Here is a 19,659-nt window from a genome sequence, read left to right as displayed (position 1 = left end):
CGTCATGTAGCTATCATTTTATATTGGTCTCAAATTTGCCATTACTAGATAAATACTTTATAATGCATTGGTAATATTTATACACATTAGTCTATTTTAGCATGCAACTCCCCTTGCATGCATTTTGCTGCAGGAAAAGATCCTTTTAGATCTCTCTGAAATCACCACAGCTGCCACATGCCATTTTGCCAGGGCTTTTGCCACGTCAGCCTGCGCCGGGGCAGTGCTGGTGGCAGTTCAGGCACAGCGGACGCTCTGGGCTTGCACCAGGGCCCGGCAGCTGTCTGTGCTGGTTTGTGCCCTACAGACGGTGCCTGGCAAGCGCCTGGGCTGGCCTGCCTGCCTGCGGCACGTGTCTGCCGACCACAACCCTCGCCTGGCCAGACAGGCAGACCAGCCATCTCAGCTCCAGCGTAGGGCCCCACTTCTCACTCCAGACAGATGTGCTGTGGTTAGGTTGCTGGAAATACCAAGTGCAGCTTCAGCAGGAGCCTGTACAGCAGCATGTGAGGAGAGGATAATTTCTGAGGCTTGCAAACACAACATGTGCCTCTTTGGACAACGGAGCTGACTTTCTGGGGCTGCTGGCTGCACTCCTGCCATCAGTCCTGGTGAGCCCCCCTGACTGCACAGACCTGCTGACCATGCAGGGCAACGCAGGATGCTCGGGGACCCGCAGGGATGTGGTCCTTGGACAGGGCTGTAACACTAGCTTGGTCCCTGTGTGCTGCCTGTACAGAAACAACTGGCAGCAGAGAGGACTTTCTGAGCCCAAACACCGAGGATACTAGCACTCTGTTTTCCAGTATGAACCCTCTGTGGCAGGGACCAGCAGAGCAGCACAGTTCCTCTGCCAAGGCAGGCTGTTTAGGTTGGCTCCCTGTCCCCATGCACAGCCAGCCTGAGGAGCAGGCCCTGCTCAGGAGAGGCCCAGAATGCCGGGCAGAAGCGAGATGGACAGCCGGGCTTTCCTCATTCCCCTGCAGCTCTGCACCTCTCTTCTTGTGCTGCTCCTCCGAGTCAGCAATACCGCTGGCTTTTCACTTAAGGATAAATGGCATTGGTTAAGATAATAAAATAGTAACCACATGGCCACTTCTCTGTCACTTAGGCAGAGAAAAAGTGGTTAAAAACCTTGGCCCAGCTTATCTGGCTGCCTAGTTCTGGAGCTGGTTCACTTTCCACACCTGCATTTGCTCTGCTTTGCTTCCCTTTAAAGAATATCTCTTTCAGAAAATGTTCTTTTCCCACAGTGTCTGTTGAAAACCTAGCAGGTTTTGGTCAGAAATTTTCCATTTGAGACATTTTATTTCTATAAAAAAATAAAAATTTTCTCTGGAAAACTAAGCATATGCTTTCTGTAGGTGAAAAACAGCTTTTAGCTGGAAATCATAATTCTCAGCTTAAAAATAGTTTTAATAGCAAACTTTCAAGGGAGCCTATTAACAGTTTCTAACTTGCCTTCCAACAAAACTGGACCGACAGGACCAGACCATGTCTCACTGGGTGAGGATCCCATCTCTGGCTGTGGCCAGCGGGGGCTGCTCAGGGCACGGGCCCAGCGGGTTCGCCGAGTCAGCCTTTCCTTGCCAGACCGCTGAGCCCTGGCAAACAGCAGGAACGTTAGAGGCTGCACCCAGAGCGCTGCTAACAGCAGCAAATAGCCCTTACCTCCGCAAGCTTATCTGGCTCTTGGACACCTCCACAGCAGATGGTAGCAATGAGTATTGAAGTCTTCCCCTGAAGCAGTTCATGCACCATCCGAAACACTGCTCATCCTCCAGACGTCTGCTACATAATGGATGAAGCAGAGGGCCAGTGAGTTGCTGTGTTCATGGTGTAAGCTGTTTGCTGTAATGAACAGGTATTTCTTTGGTTTCTCCTACAGCTGTGCCTGTGGCCAGTGGCAGAGGAGTGGTGCACCCAGGCTTGTCGTGACCCCAGGTATGCCCAAAATGCTACTGGGCTTATTGCAGTTGACTAGTCATATCCATGTGCTTCAGAGTAAGCCTTCCTGGCACTGCCAGGAACAAGAAGCGCCTGCCCCCCCCATCTTGGGCCTGACAGAGCTCCGTCTGAGTGGCTGGTCTGGTTGCACCATTTTTAATTCCTACAGACTTCTCCTGTCCTCAACTAGTTCATGCAAAAATGGCTGAGGGCCGTGATGATGTGTAAAAGACTGTCCCCATCCCTACAGAGGAGCTCTCAACCTGCAGAGGCCAAAGAACAGTGTGAAAGGAGACCCTGCCATTGCCTTTGCTGTGTCTCCCCTTGGAAGAAAGAAGGGCACCCACTGAGCAGCCTGGGCTACTGTTCCACACCACTAAAAATATTAATGCAGTGCTCAGCTGTCACAGCCCTCTGGTTTTCCTGCTTGAGAGAACAGTGGTGCCATCCCCAGTATACAAAGAACACGCTTTCAGTCTGCAAAAGCAAAGAAAGAACTGCACACTGAAAGAAAATCCTGCTTTGTTTACAGGTTGCTTTTATTTACAAATATACTGAAGTGTAATCTCTCTCTTTTTTTTTCTTTTTCTGTTTTTGTTTAGTGTGTGTGTATGTGTGTGCACATGCATGTGCACGTGGAAAGGAGCATAATGTATGAGAAACTCATGTATCTTAGCTGCCAGGCAATGGTGGCAGGAAAAAAATGCAGTGAAATGAAATTTAAAAACACTAATAAATAATTTAACAAGGACAAGTAATTAAATTAAAAAAAAAAAAATATCCGATCTACATACATTATGGTGGTTTGTTACCAACACAGAGGGAAAGGAGCAGAGAATCTACAGTGAGAGGCAGCTGGTTAAGTATGAGAGAGCATAGTCATATTTTTTACAAGTTAAACAAATTGTAACAGACAGCTACAAAATACTACATTTCGATAACATAAATACAGAATATATAAATATACAAGTAATACAGCCATACACAGCTAAAAAATAGGGTGTTCACTTAAAAACAGAGTTCCCAATGCAAAGTATCTGGCAGTCCCTTCACAGTCACTGCTGAGCAGAAACAGGGTGTGCAGAACCAAGGGGACCCGGGCTGCATCCTTGAGGAGGGCAAATGGTTGTCAGTTTATTCAGATAGGCCTCAAATGAGCAAGACCGCGCTTAAATCTCACCAAAGCCAAAAGACTTCAGGTACCTGTCAAGAGGTAAGCCAACACCCCAGTACCCCCCTAACCAGAGAGAACAGACGCCCGACGCCCTGGCCACGCTGCTGTGGGTGCAGCAGTCGGCTGTCCCGTACCACTGGGGCAAGGAGGGCAGGCTGGAGACGGACCCGCACACACAGGGAGCATCTGCTGTTCAGAAATGCATGACATGGTTTGGGCATGGGATTGTGTAAAGCACTATCCTGAGCACTTGAGACTTTGGGTACTGTGGCTCCAGCTCCCATGGCTTTGATGTGCTTCAGTAGCCTCTCTGTCCTTTCACTGTTGTGACCAAGCTCCAGGCTTGTAAGAACCCTTCCCTTCCTCCTGGATTCTGCTGTTAATTTCTAGTGACTTTTGGGAACAACCAGAATTATTATGACACGATTCAAAGAGGTGCTCTCACAGACCCCAGCTTGCAGCATCCCTAGCAGCATCACAGAGCCGGGTTCTCTGGGGCACCTGGGGCGGTGGCTTGGGACATACTTCTGATCCTTAAGGAAACTGGAAGGGAGTCCTGAGCACAGTAGGAAGAGGTAAGTGGGTTCACATCATCCCTGGAAGGTTTGCCAGCATGAAGGACCTTCCCCATGCAATGACGGCGCAGTGAGGTGGCCAAGTTGCTGCTGACAGAGTGGCAATGACCCCTTCAAAGGACCTGATAATACTCATCCAAATTGTGCAGGGTGGGTCTGAAAAATCCACTCAGGAGCCATCGTGAGACTCACGTGAGTCACACCTCAGGCACGGTTAGCAGCAACTGAGCCAAGTGATCTGGATGTTTTTGATCACAGAGTTTAAAGAAGAAAAGGAGATCAAAATGCCTAGGATGGTGGTCTTAGTGATCGCCACCACACTTTACTTACAGCAATATAATTGTCTTCCATGTCGTGACCATGAAACACATTTACCACCAGCCCCTAGCTGCTTATGATACAGGGTTTAATCCATGGTGCTGTGGTAAACAGGGGGCTTGAGAACAGCAGTGCATGGTAGGAATCGTCCCCTCGACAGTCAGCCGTGCAATGGAAACGTGCTGCTGCCCAGCCAAGAGCTGGGCAGTGGGATCGAGGGCCACACTGCTCCATAACCATTTCTGAATGCTGGGAAATCTCTATGTGCCACTGTTACAGATCTGGCAACTGTACAATAAAGACCTCTGAGGAAGCTAGTACCTAGCATATTCATTCTGATCTCACAATCATCTTTTTAAACATCATTGAGCAAACACTGAAACCTAATCAATCATCTTTTACTTAATTGCATCTTGTCACCACTTTAGCTTAACATGTATTCCTTGCTTAGCCAAAACAACATGATTGAAACACCTTGAAGAGCTCACTTGATGCATTTATATTAGAGAGGGGTTAATTTCCTAGGGAAAATGATCACTGTAAGGTGCATGTAATAAACTGCTGTCATGACCTCTAGCCTTCAAGCTCCCATATGTGCAATCATTGTTTGTGGTTTCCGTGGAAGTGCCAGATGCTAAGAATTTTTGGCAAGAGTTTATCAATTTGACTCAGTGTAAGATATTACTGTGATATGGCCCATTAAACATTTTACTTCCACCTGATCGGTGACATTCCCTTGACAATAGAAGAGTAAAGCAGAAATCAGAAAGGTCAGAGGTTGCTATATAATCTTTTACTGCAGGTCCCAGGTTAAAACCACAATGATCACACTCCAGTAGGGTAATTCATTCCACAAAAAAAAGTGACATTTATTTTGCTTTAATGAACTTTGGCCTTTGCCAGATATAACGGGTCCGCTGGAAATCATTGGCTATGCATTCCTTCCCTTGACCAGCAGCAACCCACAGTGGCATGGGAAACGTTACACATGCCAGAGGGCTTGACTGTGCCGTGCACGTGGCACCAGAGATGGTAGAATATGGGGGGGGGGAAAAAGCTAAGGCATCATCATACAATACACCAAGGGAAGAGGAGATGGTATGTACAAGCAATGAAAAGAAAAAAAAAAAAGGTGGCAAACAGTCATCCAAAAAATCAGCAAAAGATTATGGTTACTTCAGCTATAAAATGGGATATCTGATTCTTTCCTTGGAAATGGATTGTTTTTTCAACATCCAGCCCAGAAGCAGAGGTAGAGTTGGGACAAGGCAGTTCTCCAAACTGTAGGTCACATTATAGTTCTCATATAAGTCCCTGTAAACACTAAAAATGCCATTTTGATCCTGCCAGTAATGAGGGATGAAGCAAGGTTGTGCCTATGTGTAGAGTCTATAAACCCGGTATGTTTGAGATGGTGAAGATGCTTTTCTATGACTCTAAAGTAGCACAGCAGAAGGGTGGGGAGGAAAACTTGATGAATCCATTGAGATCGGTGATGACAAATGTTTATAATGTGCCATATGAAATCTGCTTGCCTTCTGCCTTGCAAGCAGTGAGGATCACCTGAGTTCTTTATAGATGTTTGCTATCATGCAGAGAGAAAGGAAATTGTTATTTTGATACACAAGGAAAGGGAAAAATAATTGAAGGGGATGGGTGAGAAAAGAAAATTCTTCCAATTCCAAAACATATCCAAGGGCTCACAACCTTTAACTGAAAATCCACATCCCTGTCAGAAAGCGAGAGAACGGTTGCTAGCAAAAGCATATGGGTGCGATGGACCCATCTCCCTGGCCATGGCAGCCAGCAGTTCGGGCTGCTGCCACAGAGGGAGGAGATGGGAACCTGCAGGGAGGGGAACATCACCCCAGCATCCTTGCAGAGACATGGGTCCCTTCGCTCGCGAAGGGCTGTGTGTGCGGCAGACGGCGGGTCTGCCACCACGCAGCAGTGGGAAGGGTTTGCGTTTGCTCTCCTGCACTGCACACACACAGTCTTCTCCCCCAGTGCCTTCCTCGCCTCCACAGAGTGAAAATACACACACTTATCTTGCAGATAAAACTTTGCTTTCTCAAGAAACCTCTAACATGCTTGGTCGACATTTCCACGCTGGGGAGGAATGTGACCTTATTTTTTCCCTCAGACCTATCATCTGATCCTTGCCATCCACCCCTCCAGGACACAAGGAGGACCTTTCTCCGTCAGCGAAGGGGCGGGTAGCTGTCCGCGGGACTCCTCAGCAGGACCCCCCTCTGCTGCGGCCGTGGTGCCCCTGGCACTCGGCGGGGCTGCTCTCTCCCCGGGTGCTGAGGCTGCGGGGTCCCCGCTCTGGCCTCCCCCATGACAGGAGTCCCAGAGAGTCCTGTGATCCTGCAGAAGGTGCTGAGCCCCACGGGAGACTCTGCAGCACTGGCCTGGTACCAGTCCTCAGCCTGGAGGAGTCGGATTAACCGATGCTTTGGACTTGTTTTCGGCTATTATGGTCAATATATTAAAGGTATTTATTTAAGAAAGTGCCTATCCTGCCAATCTTTCCCCATAAGCTCTATTTTGAACACACCCTATAATTACTGATATTACTCTGGCAAATTTTCCCCATGAAGTTTTCTCCACTAAGAGCCATGACCGTACTTGTCTGCCTCTCCACATTATAATTATCACCAGGCAATATTTATAACTATACTATTATTATTTATGATATTTTATGCCCTACGAAAACCTATATGACATACGCTCAAACTTCAGCATCTGAGACATTCAGACTTCAGCTGGGACATTCCCTTCAATTTGTGCACATGTTCTTCTTACATTTGCACTAATAGGTTAGTTGGAGTATTTAATGTAAATACAGGATTCCCATCAGTGTGAAACCTGCAGGACTTGGGTTGGACTCCAGCTCAACATATCTAAACCTCCCATTGTGATCTCTTTCATACGTTTTTTTCCCCAGTTGGTGCACATTTCAGGACTTCTGATGGTTCAGGCTAGAACTGTATATCATATATTCTTGCTGAGGCGAGATAATTAACTAAAGGAGTGCTTAATTATTCCAGATGCACAATGGAGCATAGCACATTTATGCCTCATGCAAAACATAAATAAACAGAACAGAATGAACAACACGTTTGCCAATCATGGTCTAGACTTGAAATTTGGCACTGCAATACTTACAAACAATTGTAAATGTTTTATTCTCACACTTAAAAAAAAAATTTAAAAAACTCTGTCTTGTAAGCACCTTTAGTTTTCATTATTTAAGATCAATACTAACCTAAATGCCTCTGTCCCTAACATGCATCTCCTCTCCAGGGTCATAGACCTTTCTTATTATGAAATCACTGGCTTTCTCCACAAATATTACTGTTAACCAGTTTCTCAGTATCATATGCATAAGGGCTATAAACTAATGAGCAGATCTAGGTTATGTAGAAAAAGTGTAGAAAGGAAACAAATGTTGAACGTCACATTTACATTAACTTCTCACAGTTCAAATGGCAATTTATCCACAACATAGTATGAATCATGCAGTAAGAAAAGGGAGGAATCTCCAGTTTCTTTGATTTATTTGTCATATGGTCGACTGATGTCAGTATCAGTGGCTTTAAAAAAAAAAAACTTTAAACATCCAAAAGAAAGGAAGAGAGAAAGGAGGAAAAGGTCTAGCTTTCCGCAAAATCCATTTCCTTTACAACGATGAGCTCAAACCAAACCAAACCAAAGGCTGCTGACGAGCAGGGTCTTCTGTTCCTTCCGTGCTTGTCTCGTGGTCTGGTGCAAGCTGGGAATCAAGGGTATGGGACTGGTGGATGCGTTTTGTTTATATATATATATGTATATAGAAACATCCAAAAGAAAGGAAGAGAGAAAGGAGGAAAAGGTCTAGCTTTCCGCAAAATCCATTTCCTTTACAACGATGAGCTCAAACCAAACCAAACCAAAGGCTGCTGACGAGCAGGGTCTTCTGTTCCTTCCGTGCTTGTCTCGTGGTCTGGTGCAAGCTGGGAATCAAGGGTATGGGACTGGTGGATGCGTTTTGTTTATATATATATGTATGTATATAGGTAGGTATTAATATATATATACATACATACACATATATGCACACAGATATAGTCTTCCTAAAAATGCTCTTTGCAGTCCAGAGGCAGCAGGAGTCACTGTGAAGGAAGAGCTGGGCAACATATGGCTGTAGAGTCTGCACTGGAAAAAGTCACTGGCTAAATATACGCCGGCTGTTTGTTTTCTTTTATTTTCATGAGGCGAAATATGAGCTCTGCATAGAGTACAGCCTGTCAATGGGGTTTCCTACTCTAGCCTGCATGGAGTTAACTTCGGAAGAGGCAAGAAAACAGTCGCTCAAGCTAGTTAAAGAGGTATCACTGTCGATATCATGAAAAATGGAGTCGTTTCCTGCAAATGAAACGTATATGTTAAGCTGGATTCTGTGCAGCCAGGGGAGGACACAGTACACACAGATGCTCGTACGTTGCACACTGCAGCAAAAGGGAATGCTCCTGATTTTGTTTTTACACATTAACATAATTTCGCTCTAAGGGTCTGACCTACAAAGAGGAAGGCTAGCAACCAATTTGCAGAGTTCAACTGGCAGCAGTGCCACTCAAATCTGCCAGGATTTAATTTATACTTCAGTCAGCAGCACGAAAGAGAGTCTTGGCTGATGACAGGAGCAAATTGTGCCAGGGAAGAGCAGGTCCCCAGCTCTCCGTGAGCTGGGATCCGGCATTCACGGGGGCACCGGGGCCACTGAGGAAGGTGGGACCAGACACTGAGTGTCCGCGACAGGGAGAAGCGGTCTGAGAGCCATAACCAGTAATGGTCTTCATTTACATACAAGGTAAAAGACAGATCTACGAATGCAATGGGACCCAGGAGGAGACCCCACTTCCCTAGCCTCAAGTGAGCTACAGTTGTAAACATGCTTTCATTTCAGAAAATTCCACTCTTTTGGGGCTGGTTTGGAACAGCACCTTTTATTTCCCTTAGCAACTAAGATTTCAGCTTACTTCAACTCTTAAGGTACCAGAAAGAGCTCTAGCTCAAGTCCTGTGAGCACTAAGAAAGTGTTAGTCAGGCTCTTTTTCCTCATGCACTCATTTGAAACGGCTTTGCGCTATCTCCTGCACTGGGTTTGGAGCACAGAACCTGCCTCTCAAGGAGTTTTGCTTAGAAAGCCAAGCAAATTGTTAGCAACAAAATCACAAGCCGTCTAATGCTCATTAGCACTTCAGATGTCTTCAGCTTCTTACAGGATTTACCAAATTGCCTGGTGTGTACCATGGACTTGTCTCAGTGGGAAAAGTAATAACACAGACCCAAAGCAGGTTTCTTGTTGGCGTGTGCATGCCGTGCTCATGAAAGTGATATGCACGTGGACCTCTACAATGAAGTGCTCCTGGTCAGCAGAAACGAGTCTAACATAACAGGCCCTTGTGGGCTACAGCAAGGCCAATAATCACAGTCTGAGAAATCCTCTTAAATTTTATTTAAATGCCACACTGCAATTGTCCAGAATCAATTATTAGGCATTTAATGCTTGTGATGCGTTTGGTGTACCTATCCACTTGATGGTGTGTGGTCAGGAAATCGTGAAAGCAAACCATCATCTTGATTTTGGGCAGAGAATAAAATTATGCAGGAGAAACGTCCTGTGGTGACACATCTCTTAGTAGCTCAAGAACTGTTCTTTAACAAATCCATGCATCCAGTCTGAGGGATCTTAGAGGGGTGCTTATTCATTTTGGAATGAATAGATTACTTCTCTTTATTAGACCACTTTTCAAGGCACTTTTTCCCCAAAGCTTCTAAGAAAAAGGAAAAACTTGTGAGGGAGCTAGAATTTGGTAGTTTATTTTTCAATGTCTTGGATAGTAGTTTAAAAAAGTGGAGCTGGAGCGGTGATGTTGCTTGGTTTATCATTTATCAGAATTACACTGTGAAATAGTTCTGAAGGGTGTCCAGAGCCTCGGATGAGCTCTCTTCTACCCCCTTATGTGTACATGAAAATATACACACAAAATGGACTAGTACAAATTCCCTGGTACAAATCCCAGAAAAGATATTATAAAAGCAAGTAACTCTACTGCACCTTTGGTGTGTGAACTAGCATACAAACCCTGCTATTTCTGATGTGGCAGAATGATGCATGCCTTACCATAAGGGTTCATGTGGTCGCCTGGCATTTGTGGAGGGGTAAGACCCTGCTGAAATGGGTCTGTGCCATAACTGCTTTGATCCATTGCTACAATCTGCTGCTGTGGTGGTGCAAGTGGTGTGTAAGATGTCATCATCCCTTCCATTCGGTTGGACATTACTTCTGCAAAGCAAACAGGAGGGTACAGTCACTGCTTAGGAACAAAGAAGCAGCAGACAGTAGCATCAGTGGCAATACTGAACCCAAGCACAGAGTGAACGCAGCTAGGTGTGTCCTGTCATTCAGAGGAGCCTTCCAAATTTTGACTGAGAGTACAACCCTGAGCAGTAAGTTGAAAGACTTGTAGTTTGGACATGAGTTTGGACATGAGGAAAAATTTCTTTACTGAAAGAGTGGTTAAACATTGGCACAGGCTGCCCAGGGAAGTGGTTGAGTCACCATCCCTGGAGGTATTTAAAAGACGTGTAGATGAGGTGCTTAGGGACATGGTTTAGTGGACATGGTGGTGTTGGGTTGACGGTTAGACTCGCTGGTCTTAGAGTCTTTTCCAACCTTAATGATTCTGTGATTCTATGATTCTAGTTCCTGACTATATAATTTCTGGAGCTCCTGGGTGCTGTACCATATCTTCCCAAAGTCTGTCCTGTCCGTGACATAGCCCTATTATTCTCTAACTTCTGTTGGTACCAGTTTTTCTGGCTCTGCGTAAAGAGGAGGATTTGAGGCTGCAAGGCCTTGGGAGTTGGAGAACCTCAAGAGCATCCACGGAGCAGCAGGGCAAGCCCTGGTGCCTCTGTGCACCTCCTGACCCAGCTGCTGGGGCACAGGAGGGGCTCCCTGTGCCTTGGCTGTGGCAGCGATGCTGACGCCCTTGCAAGCAGCCTGCAGATGCCGAGCTAAGCATGGTCCCCCTTTCTTCAGGAGAAAAAAAACTGGAGGATCTACCTGGCGTGAGATTTCCTCCAGTGAAAGCACCTCTGCACTGCACACAGAAAGGAGGTAACAGCTTCTGTGTAAACACCTCCAGGGTCTGGCCCCATGGGAGAACTCTGGGATAACCTGGGGTGGGCACTCAGATACAGCACCTCTGTGTGTTTCCACTGAGGATGGCACACATTATCCACAGACTTGTGCATGCCCTGTGTGGCTGTACCTAAGACATTATGTGGGAATGGCACTTCAAGAAACCTTGCAGATTCTTTTCCCCTTGCTTTGCCTTCATCACAAATCCCCTACCTTGCCCTAGTCGTTGCGAGTTTTGTTGCTCCTGCTGCTGCTGATGCCTTCGTGCTAGTTTTTTCATCTGAATAAAAGAAGAACAGAACAATCTCAGGGCTCTGAATGAAATAATTTTATTTCCTTACAAAACTCTCTGCAAACATTGAATCAATTGGTACAGACCATTTATATTCATGCACACACCACTATGGGTTCAGTTTCACTTCTAAGCTTAAACATTTCAGTTTCCAGTTCATATTTGCATGCATATTTGCATGCAAAATTTACTCCCAACCTCATGTTGCTTTGAGTACATGAACTTAATGTCTGTGTTTGAAAGTTGCCTCTCTTGTATGGATGTAAACAGCAGTGCATGCAAAATATGTACAGTTCAGTCCCTGGGATCTCTGTGGTACGCACTACATCTAGGGGGAGGGGGGAAAATCTGTGTTGGAGGACAATTTGCGTTTTACTTTTGAGAACTTGACAAACAACCTACCTTTGCTCTTTGGTTTTGAAACCAGACCTGGACAACTCGCACGCTGAGTCCTGTTTCAGCTGCTAGTGTTTCTCTGACCTATAGGAGGAAATGTTTAATGATGTAATTTTTTGTATTTTTTTAAAAAACTAATCACTTATGTTAGGAGGAATATGCCTGTACTAAAAAAAACCTGCATGTACATAATTACTTTTAAAAATTCCTGATATTTTTGCATAGTTTGTTCAAGTTCTGCCCTTCACATCACTACCAGTTTCATAAGTACCGAACAAATAGTCTGAGCTGTGTAAAATGACACTAAGTCATTTCATGATTTTTATTTTACCCATAAAATAGTTCTGTACAAAAAGATACAAATTTGGCTATGAACATTTTTTATATTGTTGAGGTAAAACTTCATACTTTAAAATGGCAAAAAGGCACATTGCACTGTCCCAAAAGACATACTTTGTACATCAGCAGGAGAATGTCACTTTTTGCAAAAATGACAGCTTTCAGGATGCAACTCCATTTTTTTCCAATCAAACTTAGGAGGAAACAGTTACCTGAGTTGCTTTTCGCAAAGATTTGATTTTCATCAGCTTCATCAGTGAAGCAATGTTATACCTTTCCCTAGCTGCTATAAACAAGATCAACAGCAGGGTTAAATTTCCTAAAAAAGCAAGACTGGAGGGACAAGTAATGGGGCCAAAGCTGAGCAGCCTAGTGACTCCCTCTGTGGTGGGAAGGAGAAGGGCAAAAGCCACTTGTTTACCTGGGCTCTGATAGTCAAAGACTACTTCATGGTTTATAAGAACCAAATATTGCTGTTCAGCGGGAATCAGTCATGGAGCTGCTCTACATACTGTGGGTGAATATCCAGAAATAACAATGAGCTGGTCCTAAGCTGCTGATTGCTCCAGGCTGAGACGGTATTTGGGTGAGCATCGCCATACGCTGGCCTGGTTTCTATATTCACTCCAAGGCACCTGCTGCTGTTCCAGGAAGGGGCAGGAAGGGGCAGGGGGCTATCTGGAGCTGTGGCCTGACCCTGTCACCCCCGTGGCCTGGCGTCAGAGCTGACTTCAGGTCCCTGATGAAGCACCTACCTTCCTACAGGGCTTGGAAGACACTTCAAAGGATGCTTTGAATGCTCGTCTCTGCTGCGTAGTAAGTATTGTCCTTGGTCGTTTAGGTCTTCTTGGGTCCTTCCCATCATCACTTCCTTTTCCTTGGGTTACTTGTCCTTTGGTGGGCTTAACATCTCCATCTTCATCATCACTTTTAACTGGTGAAAAATAAACAGGATATAAAATTGTACTTGTTCCACCAAGATAACAGGGTGTTTGAGAACTGCTCTTCAGGTGCCAAACTATTCAACAGGTTCAACTATTATCCCATATTTATTTGAATACCTAAAGTAACTATGGGCAGGAAGAGACTATCTTAGATTTGTGTGCACTGCCTAAATCAAATGTGACAAAAGCATAAAAATGTGTTTAATTTTTAATTGAGGGCATGGGACTGATCAGGGGATCGAAATTCAGAATATGCTTCAATAGTTCCAGGAGTTGGGACAGGGAGACTTTGTGCCCTTCCAGCATCGCTTGGTTCCCTGTGTGCTCACCTGCTGCAACCACACCAGCTGACACACACTTTTCCCTTCACAGCAGAGTGGCATCTTCTCCCAAAGCATTAGTTGCAGACAGGTACCACTGCCCGCACCGCTATGGCAGCAAAACAGTGTAAATGCAAATATCACAAAAATATCTCAAAGTCTGTTTAGCTAAATATAGTGCAGATTCCAGGTATTGTTCTGAACATTTTGAAGCTCTAGACATAATATTAAATATAATCTTTGCCATCTCATTTCTGCATCCCACAGAAAACATCAGTATTCTTTCTCTGTGTATTTCAACGTGTCTATATGTGCATGTACAAATTTCTCTTTCTTGCTAGATACATACAAGTATATATGTGCTTGTGTAGACCAAATAGACTACTTGCATTTTCTATAGTTAAATTCTGAATACTTGTACAGTCTGGAGATATTACGTGTGTTAGTATATTGTACTGGGAAGTCTCAATCGCAGTGGCAAAGGTTGAAGAGTAAGTACAAATTTTGTTGTGAAAAACAACTTTTCAACTCAGCACGTTTTATTTCACCAGACTACTGATTTTTCTTCCAGAAAACATTAATATCCTATTATAGGGACTTCAACATGAAGAAACACACTCCAATTTTTATATACTCAAAGATTACGTTTGGGGAATTAACAAATTAGACTTTAATTCATTTTAGGGTCTGATTATTATGCACCTAGCAATCTAATCACCTTTTACTTTAATAAGCATCTTTTACCTAATGATTAAAGAGAAGTTCAGTCATTTTAATAACCATGACATTATTAACTTTCCAGCATGCCATTTCTAAGGAAAGGTTTGTGAGGATTAATATTGCTCATTGGAGAGTTACTTTTGTGTCCAGTGGATAAATATTTGATTGGAGAAGGACACACTCTCAGCCAGGGCTATGTGAAATCATTTGCTCTCACACAGGCATCTGGGAGATGCGTGTTTTCAATGTATTAGACAATGGGAGAGAAAACATCCCATTTAATTTGTCAACTTGTTTTTCAGGTTTGGGTTTGGCTAACAGAGAATAGTGAGGAAAAAAAAGCATCTCCAGGAGTAAGAAAGTACCCATTGTGCCAAGGGGAAATGAAACTGAAACCAAGGTTGTTTTGTGCCGCTCTGGTAGCTTACTGCTGATCACAAAATACAAAATCTGGTCCTGAAGGAGAGCCCACCCGTGCCCAAAGCAGATCTCAAACGCAGCTGGCTGGCAAACAGCAGCCACCACACCAGTGCCCATGCTGTGAGTGAGGAAGGCAGGGGAGGAGGATCCCCATGCCCATCGTTGCAGCGCGGGGACAGCCCCGCACACGCAGCTTTTCAAAGGGGGTTTGTCTGGACACAGACAGGCGGACAGCAGGATGCTGAAGTTGGCGATGAGAGAATGACATGCTGAAGGGCAAGTAGGAAACTCACAGGCCTCAGGCAAATTCACAAAGAGCCCAAACCCTGCGACATGAGATTTACAGAGCAGAGCACTCAAGGTCCTGCAAATACAGTATGGCAATAAATAACATGTTGCTCCAAGAAAGGCCCCGGTCCCGCATGTCCTGCTGAGTCAGCAGTGACCTTTGTCTTGCAGCATTCCTGACAAGAAAATATAAATTTCAGCAATGTGGAGAATATGGCTCTCAGATTAGAGATTAAGGATAATTACTGCTCCCAGCTAAAGTGGAATAATGCATTTTCCCATAAACCAGAGACAAACATTCATGTCATTTGTACGCTTAATGGAATGGTAATTGTTGATTTTCTTAGACATTTTCTTGGGAAACAAGTGCACAATTATGATGGTTGGCAGCAGCTTGTGTACATGCTGTCTCTAGTCTTGGGATCAGCCAGGGCACACCGGCAGCAGGAGGTTTTCAGTCTCCCTGAGTGCATATGGCACAGGAAGGAGGCATCCCATCTCTCCTGGAACTGCCTGTGAGCCTGAAAGCCAGTCCTCACTGTAACCACTGCTAGATCCCCTGGGTTTTGGACTGGAGAACCCAAATCCAGTGTGTGAACTATTTGTCCTGTGCAGTACTGTGTTTCCAGCCCTGGACAGATAGCAAGCGGCTTTTGCTCACTCTCTTTTAAAACCTTCCCTAGGAAATGGGTGGAGGAAAGGAAGTATCTGTCTTTCCATCACTGTGAAGAACTCGGGGAAGACACCCATCAGCTGCTATCAGGTGTAAGGGCTCCACTGTCTTCTTCAGGAGAAGGCAAAAGCTCTGGTCACAGTATGGCGATTCTCTGCCTTAACTCCCAGGCCAAGTGGTGCAGACTCTTGCAATCACACTGTTCAAACCCCAGGTCCCTCTGAAGAGAGAGGTCACACTGCAGATTAGTAGTAGTGCATCTTAGTAAGATATCGAACCTGTCGTCCCTTGATCCCAAACAGTTTGCATTCACCAGGAACAGCGCAGGACTCTTGGAGATCTGTAACAGGCAAACTTTGCATGTCTCACTTCTGTACTATATGTAGCATACAAACCATAGTGGAGCTATCCTTGGGTCAACACATAGATGATCTCCTAGGTTGACAGCAGAATGGGGCTCAGACACAAAATAGCAGGTAGGCAACAGAGATGATCAGAAACTAGAGCCTTAGTAGCACAGAAGAGACATACTGCCAGGGAGAAGTCTGGGTGGAAGTCAGGAGAGCCAAGCACTGTACCTGGCCTGAAAGCATCCAGAGACAGACTCCACTAAACTCCTCATTCAAGTTACTGCTTTTTATTTTTCTTTTTGTGTGAGCCCACTTGCCTGCCTTAACGGGAGTGGATACGCAGGCAGCCTTGCCAAGCTGGCAGCTGCCCTGGCTTCCTGCACTGCACATGCTATTGCTGCAGCACAAACACAACCACTTCTTGGTTTCTTTCAGATTCTCCTCTACTTCTGTGTTGTACTTGTCGGTTTTTTTAAAGTTACCATTTGTGACTGGCAGAGAGAATACTCTTGAAAATCGTATTACTACTTTGTCCATTTTCCTAGCTCCGTGCTGACAGTGTGTGTGCAGAAGATCCCCTGAAAAATACGTTAAGTGGATGGAAGAATGCCTATGGAAAACAGCACACTTTGAATGAAGCCGCAGGTAACTGAAGTCAGCCTGATGCACATTTTGTGATCTTACAGAAAAATACCTTGATGAAAACAAGAAGTTTTTGTCCTTTACTAAGCAGCAAGTTAAGGAAGGGAGTCAAGTTAGGGAGAACAGACTGCAAGCAGGGATTTTTTTTTAGCTGTGCCTGCTAATTTGCACAGGTGGCATGTGCATATAAATAAAGTGGATGTGTAAATGGATACACTTTTCTACAAGAAAGCTCTACAAATGCTTGTGGCTTTTCCAGTCAGAGCAGGTGTGGGAAAAGCTCACCTGAGTCTGAGTCGTCTGGGCTGACCGAGCTCAACAAGTCTTTCTCTTTTTCATAGTCACTTTTGCAGAGCAACTGCCCTTCCTTAAGAACAAACTCGTCCCCTTTCCTCAGCTGTCGTTCGCAAACACAGCAGCAGAAGCAGCTTAAGTGGTAAACACACTCCAGGGCTCTCATCACGAATTCTGTTGGGGCGATCTTTTCCATGCAGCCACTGCACTTAGCAGCAAACAGCCTGTAAGAAAGAGAAGCAGTAAAGTCAAAGGGAATGTCAGATCATACACTGCATGAATTTAAATAGAGCAAATTCTTTAATTTAACTACAGATCAGCTTGGCTCATGCTTTTGCACACTGGGCGACTTGCATCCTTATTCTTGGAAACATCACAGGCATGCAATTTATTCAAATCTCACTCCCTTTGGTCTAGAGATTCCCAAATCACCTTTGCTGGATAGAAAACACTAAGATTTGTCCTTATCTCACTGTTTTGTTCCTCTTCAAAAAGAGAAACAAAAAGGAGCTCTCAGAGTTTGGATAACTTGTTCAAAACCAAATTTATTTTAATTCACCTTTTAGAGGAAGGGCCAATTCATGCTTTGTTTTATGCAGGCTCTCTGGTTTCAGCACTTAAACCCTATTCTGAATAGATTTCATGACTTTCCATTTTTGGTATTGTCTGTCTCTGAGGAGGCTGATAAATGAACACAGGAACAAGCATGAAAACTTAGTGCTGTTGCTGAGGACAAGATGACACACACACATGCAATCGCACACATGCAATTGATAAAGAGAGGAGTGAAATAACACGGCTTTTCTTTGGATGTTGGGTTATTCCAGAACAACCTGTCTTTGAAGGGAGTACTGTGCATTTTAAATGGTGTGAAACATCCTTTGGCAGAGATAGGCAGTGATACAATCTGCTAAATTACCACTATAATCACAGGCTCTAGAATATACACTGTATTCCAGACTAGTTCTTATTAAACTTTTATAAACCCCCTCTTTCATCCATCATTAATTTTCTAAGATAAAGTTAGAATGATTTAGATTAATTTTATTTTGCTTTTCTAATGGCAACTGGGAATGTCCCTAAGTGAGCTTTTAGGAAAAGGGATGCTTCAAATAAAGACGAATAGCTAAGTTACGTCCCTGTATCACACAATGGGCTTGGTGATTTGAAATTCAGTGTCTTTTATGGCAATACATCAAAGTGCAAGGTGCATTAATATTTACATTTTGGCAATGAAATTAACACAACTGCACCCATGTGTTCACAGGAAAAAAGGAGATTCTGCCTCTTAGGATGGGGTATGCTGATTTTTTTTTTCATCCTCAAAATTATCCCCTTTTTTATAAAAGGTGATTATCTTCGATTTTAGAAGGCACAGGCTGTGGTAGTTACTGATTCCTCCAAAGCCTCCATTTTGTCTGAGCTGAGAAGTACAGCAAAATGGCAGTCACTAGCTCCTCAGCAAAATGATGGAGTCACAGAATGGGCAGGAGGGAAAAGAAAATGTAAATACATTTGCATACGGCATCCAAAGAAAGGCTGAGTGCCCAAGAACTTGTGGGTTTTCCCCATCTGTATCTTTCGATCTAATACAAGATATCTACACTATTAACCTTGCTGGCTCGGTGCGTACCTTTGCACGACCACAGCCAGAAGGTAACAGCTGTGCATTGTACAAGCCAGGCGAGGTGGACTGAGTGGCTCTTTTTTGGGTACATAATGAATTAAATCTATTAAAAGGAAACTGATGCCATGCAGGACCCACAGCCACTGCTAGTAAATAGGCCATCTTATTTCATACAGTCTATTGGGTTTGTCTGCAAGGTTTTTCTTCTGTTAGATGCAAACTTTAACACAAAGAGAGGAATATGATTTTTATGTTCTGACCAGTAAACAGCACAAAAATATGACAATGCTTTAGCTAGCCAATTCCTAGGCAGGAAGTATTTTTATCTATACACAATAACATATCTGAAAGGATTAAAACACAAAAGGAAAAAAAGAGCAAACAAACAGATTTTAAGCACTTTAAAAAGTTGTTTCTATTTAACTGCTTAAACCTATTTGACTCAGTTTAATTAAGCTTGTATCTTTTGTCTGAAGACTGTTGTGATGACGGAGCACACTTAAAGACTCCGAAGATTAGCAAATCTGGTGTGAAGGCATCCAGCTCCCCTAACTGGCATCAGTTCATTTATACCACTGTGACAGTTAACCTGTGTACGCTTCAGTAAAATTCAATCGATAGCTATCAGGAGGGATGGGACAGACCCTACGCGTGGTACCAGCTCTGACGGCTGCAGATGTAACAGCCAGACCGGGAAATGCGGCTGCCGTTGCTGTTTCTGCAGCCTCCAGGTTCCTGGCTTCGTTTGCAATTTAAATCAGTGCTGCTGGTCTGAGAAATATTAAAAAAGAAACTCCAGAAAGTGACCACGATCCTGCCACTACAGGCACTGCGATCTGTCTGAAAACCTTTGCAATGCCGCTGTGATAACGATGATAAAACCCCAGCACTGTGGTCGTCCTGTTAATAAAAATAACGCTGAGTGATCAGCGTACTTCGCATTGAGGTTTTCCTCAGAAAGAGTTAATGTAGGATGCCTGCTCCACCAGCCCCCTTTGTAGGCAGACCACAGAAGCCAGGCTCTGACAGACACCGAGAGCATAAGGACTTCTTTCTCTTTGAAAGAAGAAACCGGCGGAGATGCTGGCTCCCGCGGACCGCGCGTTAGGTCCTGCTGAGCCGAACCATCCCCGCTGCCAGCCGGC

At 44.4% G+C, this 19,659-nt stretch overlaps 1 protein-coding gene across 1 annotated transcript in view; it reads right to left on the bottom strand.

Moving 5' to 3' along the window:
• Window positions 1–7,874: 7,874 nt before the first annotated feature.
• LMX1B (LIM homeobox transcription factor 1 beta) overlaps window positions 7,875–19,659 on the bottom strand; it is a 93,406-nt gene continuing 81,621 nt past the window's right edge. The window contains exons 2-7 of the mRNA XM_009280107.1: window positions 16,879–17,111; window positions 12,992–13,170; window positions 11,904–11,981; window positions 11,423–11,489; window positions 10,187–10,348; window positions 7,875–8,424 (exon numbers count right to left, since the gene is read on the bottom strand). Of these exons, the coding sequence (XP_009278382.1) occupies window positions 8,267–8,424; window positions 10,187–10,348; window positions 11,423–11,489; window positions 11,904–11,981; window positions 12,992–13,170; window positions 16,879–17,111 (877 nt within the window). The 3' untranslated portion in view covers window positions 7,875–8,266. The remainder of the gene's footprint in view (window positions 8,425–10,186; window positions 10,349–11,422; window positions 11,490–11,903; window positions 11,982–12,991; window positions 13,171–16,878; window positions 17,112–19,659) is intronic.

Source organism: Aptenodytes forsteri, unplaced genomic scaffold (assembly GCF_000699145.1).
Source record: "Aptenodytes forsteri isolate BGI_AS27 unplaced genomic scaffold, ASM69914v1 Scaffold163, whole genome shotgun sequence".
Taxonomy (NCBI): domain Eukaryota; kingdom Metazoa; phylum Chordata; class Aves; order Sphenisciformes; family Spheniscidae; genus Aptenodytes; species Aptenodytes forsteri.
The sequence above is the reverse complement of the archived record's forward strand: the minus strand, read 5'-3'. Positions and strand labels throughout refer to the sequence as shown.